The following is a 6,860-nucleotide window of genomic DNA, read 5'->3' as shown; positions in this document are numbered from 1 at the left end:
GTGAATAATTTAAAGAGAGATACAAGAATCTTTTTCTTAAAGGCACATTTTCTAGAGAGTGAAGAATAAAACTACTCACCATATATATATTATTTAAAAATAAGTTGTAGTTTGACTTGTTTGGAAAAAGGAAAAAACAAAGGCTTTGGAGACAGACCTCGAATTTACCTATCAAATGCATTAAGAGATGCAAGTACAGAAAAGTAAATTAAACTAACACTGACTAGAAAAGAGGCAAAAAATTAACAGTGAAAGCAATTAAGCACAGAAGCATCATATCTACAAATGTAGCAAGTTTTCCGCTAAACAAATTATTTGGATGAAGATCAGAAGTATTTCAGTAGGTCCACTTTGACACAACCAAAAGTTACAAATTAAGACTCAGGAAACACTTAATGAAATGGTATGGTCTACAGCATGCTTCCAGCCAGATGATTAAGATGGTTTCATCTGTTTGGTTTTTTATAGATGCATCTTTAAAATGCATGGTTGTGAGATAAGAGATAATCCATAATATTAAAAAAAAAACATGACATGGCTATTGCATGTAAAGGTAATGTAAGACGTGTAATACAGAACTCAGACCATGTTAAGGGGAAGAATACTATATGCACAAAATTTGTGTTGAGATATCTCTTATTATTCTTTTATTGCAGATTTTTATCCTTCTTCAGATTTTGCCTTTTTGTTCATTTATAATTTTCATTTATGCCATTTACAATACAGTCTAGAGTATTTTTTTTGAGATGATCAGCTTACTAATGGGAACTCAATTCCAAAGAAGACAGTGCTTTGAACTCAAGTTTAGAACTAGTCTGTTCAACAACGACCAATCTATTTCATCGTATGAAAATACAAAAGACATTACCTCTGCTTTTGGCAGCTTCTTTCAAAGCAGCTAGAACCTCAGGCTTCAGGTCATCGGAAAGTAACCTCCCTTCAAGGCCAGGAAAGAGTGATCTAACATACCATTTAAAAAATAAATAAATAAAAGTTTTCAGCAAAACATCCAATTCATGTATGTTCCAATACAGAAATTACCAGCATGGTAATCATCATGGTAATAGTTGCATGCAAAGTATATTGCATAACCCACTTGTATATTGGGCTGTCAGTGGATATTTTCCTATTAAAAAGGAGATAAGAACTTAGGAAAGAGAGCAGTAAGAAACTAAATTTTCCAACTAGTCTTCTTTTCAAAGCAGGTATAAGCGAATCTTCTCTTGGTAGAAAAAAAAAGTATAATATTATTTTCATCTGTGTGCGTTCTAAAGAAAGAAAAAAGTAAAATGGCATCTTTTATGTCCCTTAAAGATTTATCAGAAAGAATTAAAATATACACCACGTAATTCCAGCACTCCACAAAAATCCATGTATTCAGACACTGGTCTGCGTGCAGACATTGGTTAAGACTATTGTAACCAGAAGTACTCCAGATGTGGCCTCACCAGGGCAGAGTGGGGAGGGGGGATCACCTCCCTCAACCTGCTGGCCATGCTCTTTGTAATGTACCCCAGGATACCTGTGGCCTTCTTGGCCATCAGGGCATGTTGTTGGCTCATGGTCAGCCTGTTGTTCACCAGGACACTCAGGTTCTTCTCCTCAGAGTTCCTTTCCAGCAAAGTCAGCCCTGTACTGTCTGACTGTCTGACTATCTGTACTGACGCACATGTTTATTCCTCCCCAGGTATACAGCTCTGCACTTGCCCCCGCTGAAACTCATAAGGTTCCTCTCCATCCAACTCTACAGCCTGTCCAGGTTGCCCTGAATGGCAGCACTTCTGGTCTGTCAGCCACTCCTCCCAGCTTTGTATTGTCAGCAAACTTGCTGAGAGTGGACTCTGTCCCCTCATCCAGGTCACTGATGAATATTTTGAACAAGAATGGACACAACGCAAACCCCTGGGGAACACCACTAGCCACAGGCCTCCAACTAGACTATGTCCTAAGCTTACCTACAAGGTTCTGAAATTTATTGCAATCAAGGAAAAGGAGGGGTGGTTCTATACATACATATGGGAGACAAGGAGGAACAGCTACATGTTAGGGAAAAAAAGCCTAAAGCTATCTCATACTTTAATAAAGCCTTTTAATTAAATGTACTTCCTAACTAATTTGACAAATATATCCTGTGGCATTCTGTTAAAGCTTAGATCACATTATTCTTTAGAATGTTATAAAAGCAAGTAGCTTTCAAACTTTTCAAATGAGATATATACATACAAACATTTACATTTATCTGGAAAATTCAATTATGTTCATGCAACATTTCATTACATTGTAGGCTGTTGCATATCACCTTATTTGCTGATAAGCAAATAACAATCTGAAGCTCTTTAGCATTTAAACTAAAAAGCAATTTTTAAAATATTAAATATACCTGGGAAAGTCTTCTGAGGTTATGTAAACGATATCCTGCTCTGACACAGATGAGGAAAAAGAAATAAAATTTCCATTCTGCAGTGGCAAAAGCTCCAATCCAATGAGTTCACTATACACTCCATCAGAAAGCACAAATTGAAGCAGATGAAGCTTTTCTTCAGCAGGTCCACTGTGTCCAGATTTCCTTAGTACTTGCCGTACAACTGAAGGAGTCACTTTTTTCACAGCTTTAACAGTACAAGTAGTAAAATGCACTGCACTAGCAATGTTTGCTGGTACCTTGGCAATCTGCTTCCCTGAATTCTGGAGGTAGTTGAGAACAGATTGTGTGTACTCCAAACTCTCATCCATTTCAGAAAAGTACACCTGTTCCACTTTCATCCACTGATTACTCACTGAGTAAATAACTGTATGCTGAAGCAGCTCTTTAAAGAGAGGTACTACAATTGGTTTCCAGGGTACCCTGATTTTGTTCTCATCAGGCCATAAACCATAAATTCTTTCAGCTGACAATGGAAAATCCGAATTCTCCTCAGTCTCCATTCGTTTGATAGCTTCCAAAATAAGGGTACTATATGCCTTTGGGACAACATTCACCACAAGAAGATCATTCCACAAAGCTGCCGGATCTCTCCATTGATCGAGCTCTCGCCATTTGATACTCCTTCTATTGTCTGTGAGACCAAAGAAACCACTAACATGAACTGGCAGACCAGTTTTGCTTTCTTCACCTGGAGGCAAAGGCAAAAAACAAAATGCTCTTCCTGAGAAGTCTGCTACAGCTCCTTTACCCTTCTCATTATATGATAAAGGCATGGCTATTCCAATAGTAGGAACGAATTTCAAGTCATCTGCTAAGCAATCCAGTTCAGTACACATTCCTCGACCACCTACACAATTACAGACTAACCAAGACGTTTTCTGTGCATCCTTAACGCTCTCATCTTCTAGAGCAATATTTACATGGTATGTCACACACGTTATGCTATTGCTTGGAACTCCCTTACAATACTGATTTATTGCTGTTCCTAAGATTTTGATAGAATTGGGTCTTTCATGCTTCAAGGCTTTGTTCTCACTAGCGGTCACTCTAAAGATCAGCTTCTCTGTTCCATCAGCCTCCCTAACATGCAGTGAAACATCCTGAACACTCTTTAAGAAGAGCAACACTGTGTCAGCATCTGCTCTGAAGGACTCAAACAGCTCCAAAACTTTCTGTTTGTCATAAACATTGCTGCTCAGTTGGGACGGCTGTAATCGAAGTGGGAAGCGAAAAAATGTACCAGGAAAGTTTCCATTCTTAAAAGTTTCCTTAGTGCTGCCAAACACACCAATGAATGGTGCAAATTGGTCTGTAAGTTCATTGATTTCCTTGCTGTCTTCTTTTAGATTCCAACACTGGCCTGATTCATGAGGTCCAAAGAGGGTTTGATGGGGATCCAGCATTCCAATTTGGTCACCACTGAAAATACTAGGAACATCTGCATAAATAAAAAACAAAAAAAATTAATAACCTTAAAATAGCATTTTTAAATACAGTTTTATAGAAAGAATTTAATAAGGCCAAGAAAAAAAAAGCGTTCTAAAACAATGATGAACCTATCAAAATTCTTATAATATATAATTCAGTATTTATTGACAAAAAGAAACAACCACATCCCTATTCTTCCATATGTAGTCATAAAACTATCTGAATTTTAGCAAACAGAGAGCAAGATAAGGTGGAGTTTTTGCAACTGTATACTTTGACCTTTAAAATACTTTAAGAAAGTTTTCTTTTCTAAAAATATATCCTATTACATTCTTACTTGGCAGATCTTGAAGGCCGGCACATTTAAAAGCATAACATCCCGAAGTTATCAAACCACTCAATGTATTAAATTTAACCAAGATTTTATGCATGCTGTACTAGGTAAAATATGATGAGAAAACCTCCTGTGCCTTATTAATTCCATTCATGGGAGAAGCAAGTTCAAAGTTATTTCAGCAAAATTTTGTCTTTATCCTGTATTACTGTAACTACTACAAAGGCTGCAGACACTATTTACTTATCTACTTTTTTTTACTATCTTTCTCAACTGTAAATATGTATACATCTCCCTATTTTGGAGTACCATTTTTAGCACGAAATAAACATCACTGCTTATTATGTAAAGAACTTGCATAAAAGTTTTCGTCTAGTGACCAATTTAGACTAGATGCTTCTGCTTGCATATCTACACTATATTACAGGCCTCTATAATGTGAACTGCAGCATACAACTAAAATAACGATGTAGAGGAATGTTCATTTCAGTAGAAGTGACTAAGTACACAATGATGTTAGTAGAAGAAGACAATCTCCAAATCTTCAAAATAAAAAAGACGCCACTGTAGTGTTTTAGAAAAACACCACTACTCTTTAGGGAAACTTAGCTAAGGGCCTAACTTAAAACATACCACGGAGACAGCATTACATCCTTGAACACATAATTAAAAATTTTTTAAATAAAAATATCTACTGAATCTACCTGTTATATGATAAACTGAATTAAAGCCAATTCCAAATCTTCCAACTTTCAGAGGATCATCTTTCTTCCTGCTTCTAGCAATTTCCTGTATACCATGCCAGTCCTCAGGCGTGAAAACTGCATCATTGTACGCATAAAATGCTGGCCCTAAAATAAAACAGCAAGCATCAAAAAGATGACAGGAAAACTATTCACTGCTGATAATTCCTAGAGAATGAATTTCCAAAACTGAGAAAGTATTTCTTTCAAGTATGTGTCTGCAAATTAATGGGGAACCAATGACTCAACCTGACCTCAGATTATTCTGGGTGATGAAAGGGAGGTACAAGCAGAGGAGCAGCAAAAAACAGAAGCAAAGAGATAAGAGTTACCGCTGTGTATGGTACTATTTCCCATGGAAATAAACCTAGAGACAGACACATATCCCTGGGAGAAGTGACTTAGAATCAAGTAGAATATGAAGAATTTCTTGAACAGAATTAATTGCAAGCACTTGGAAAACTGCAACTGCCAGCCTGCAAAAAGATAGTATGGCCTTCAATACTAAAAATTTGTTTTGGAAAATAATTATCAGCATTGGAACATAAACAAAAGATCTAGCAAGGCTGAAGAAGCAATGGAGTCATCCCTATATAGTCAACTCCACACAGAAAAAAAAAAAAATCATAGAACTACATACATACTGAAGAATGGACAACAGCAATAAGAAGTATATTTACCCTGATATTGTGCCATGTCCTTGGACCACAGAGTTTCCGTTCCATACTGAGTTTCATCATATAAAAATCTAACCTCTGTGGCACCAGCATCTTCTGCATTCTGAATCAGCTCCTGACAACAACAATAAGAAAAACAAAGAAAGATACAGTGTACTGCAGTAATTTTATGCATATGGTAGCCATGGCTTTCCAACTGAAGCAGTAGAAAATAACTATAATAGTCTCAAGCATAATTGTTGTCATACCTTTCAACCAGAAGTATTTTATCCAGCTTACCTGAATGAAAATAAACATTGTAAAAGGAACATTCAGACAAATACTATAACCATTATTTGAATTTGGAGTTCAAATATCACACACAACCAGTATGTATACAGTTTAGAAGTAAACTACTAAACTGTTACTCTAAGAACTATATTATCCCAAATCAGAGTTATACAATGCTTCTCAAAATAATGCAAGATGGCAGAAGACTGGAAAAAAAAAATCAAAGTTTATTGTTAAGAACACATAACTGTGAGACAGATATCGGGTAAAAAGTTGTGAAGGGGTAATACACAGCATTCTTCTTTGCATTAGCTAAATTCAATTTAAGTCAACATTTCACAGAAATGAGGTGCAAGACATTTCTGAGGAGCATCTCTATAAATTATGAATCAACAGAGGTCACGTGTTAAAGCCCACTGAGTAGGAAGAGGCTCATATTAAGATTGAATATTTGTTAAATAGCATTAGTAGCAGTGAGAGCCATGGAAAAATCTAATAACTGAAATGTCAATAAAGTAGTTTACTATATGAATTATAAACTACGTTGATAAAATATGTCCATCAGTGATAAAATATGATAAAATATGTCCATCATCAGTGCATGTCAGGGCTCCAAAAATGCACCAGATACGTGCCTATGTGCGTGGGGCTATGTGTAATTAAGTTTTGCTTAAGAAGGTCTCTCAGTTGAATTGAAAAGCTGTGTAGGTAGGTACGTCACATAAAAACATGACATACAACATAAATTTTCTTCAATCATGCACAACAATAAAAGCGTTTCCAGCGAGATGAGTGTTCAAGTTGGATTCTAGTATATTGTTAGCAGTAATGAACAGTAATAAATGAGTAACAAACTCATTGATGTCTAGTACAGAGTTTTAAAGCGATAAGCTCTCAGTTTTTCCCTTTATGACAACACATTCAATCCACAAGGTACATAACAAAATTAACCAAATAATTTATTTATATTGTCAGTTCTACAT

General features: G+C 36.0%; 1 protein-coding gene across 3 annotated transcripts in view; it reads right to left on the bottom strand.

Moving 5' to 3' along the window:
- The window catches only part of SACS (sacsin molecular chaperone), a 59,551-nt gene that overhangs the window by 14,757 nt on the left and 37,934 nt on the right, over positions 1-6,860 (bottom strand). For all 3 annotated transcript variants that reach the window (XM_021379404.1, XM_021379414.1, XM_021379423.1), the window contains 4 exons: positions 5,611-5,722; positions 4,892-5,038; positions 2,381-3,863; positions 869-960 (listed from right to left, as the gene is read on the bottom strand). In XM_021379404.1, the coding sequence (XP_021235079.1) occupies positions 869-960; positions 2,381-3,863; positions 4,892-5,038; positions 5,611-5,722 (1,834 nt within the window). The remainder of the gene's footprint in view (positions 1-868; positions 961-2,380; positions 3,864-4,891; positions 5,039-5,610; positions 5,723-6,860) is intronic.

Source organism: Numida meleagris, chromosome 1 (assembly GCF_002078875.1).
Source record: "Numida meleagris isolate 19003 breed g44 Domestic line chromosome 1, NumMel1.0, whole genome shotgun sequence".
NCBI lineage: Eukaryota > Metazoa > Chordata > Aves > Galliformes > Numididae > Numida > Numida meleagris.
This window is presented reverse-complemented; position numbering and strand designations above follow the sequence as displayed.